This window comes from Penaeus monodon, chromosome 28 (genome assembly GCF_015228065.2).
Source record: "Penaeus monodon isolate SGIC_2016 chromosome 28, NSTDA_Pmon_1, whole genome shotgun sequence".
NCBI classification, from domain to species: domain Eukaryota; kingdom Metazoa; phylum Arthropoda; class Malacostraca; order Decapoda; family Penaeidae; genus Penaeus; species Penaeus monodon.
The window spans coordinates 16,681,479-16,681,775 of NC_051413.1; the positions used below are offsets into that span (position 1 = coordinate 16,681,479).

The window sequence follows — 297 nt, forward strand, 5'->3', positions numbered from 1 at the left end:
CATCTACTTATGCATTTCTGTATTCGTTTTTCAAGTTATGGATTAACGCTCGACTCTCTCGCTTCTGCAACAGCTGTCAAGCAAACCTGTTCGGGCTCTGACGTCGAGGATGGCTCCGAGGATGAGGACGACCCTCAGATGATGCTCAAGCGAAAGCAAAGACGCTCCAGGACGACCTTCACCGCCCATCAGTTGGACGAACTCGAGAAGGCTTTCGAGAGGACACAATACCCTGACATATACACACGTGAAGAATTGGCGCAAAGGACTAAACTCACTGAGGCACGGATCCAGGTA

At 50.2% G+C, this 297-nt stretch overlaps 1 protein-coding gene across 1 annotated transcript in view; it reads left to right on the top strand.

The window, feature by feature from the left end:
* LOC119591078 (paired box protein Pax-7-like) overlaps nucleotides 1-297 on the top strand; it is a gene marked incomplete at its 3' end in the record, with an annotated part of 68,214 nt that overhangs the window by 65,280 nt on the left and 2,637 nt on the right. Inside the window, exon 5 of the mRNA XM_037939800.1 lies at nucleotides 74-294. Within this exon, the coding sequence (XP_037795728.1) occupies nucleotides 74-294 (221 nt within the window). The remainder of the gene's footprint in view (nucleotides 1-73; nucleotides 295-297) is intronic.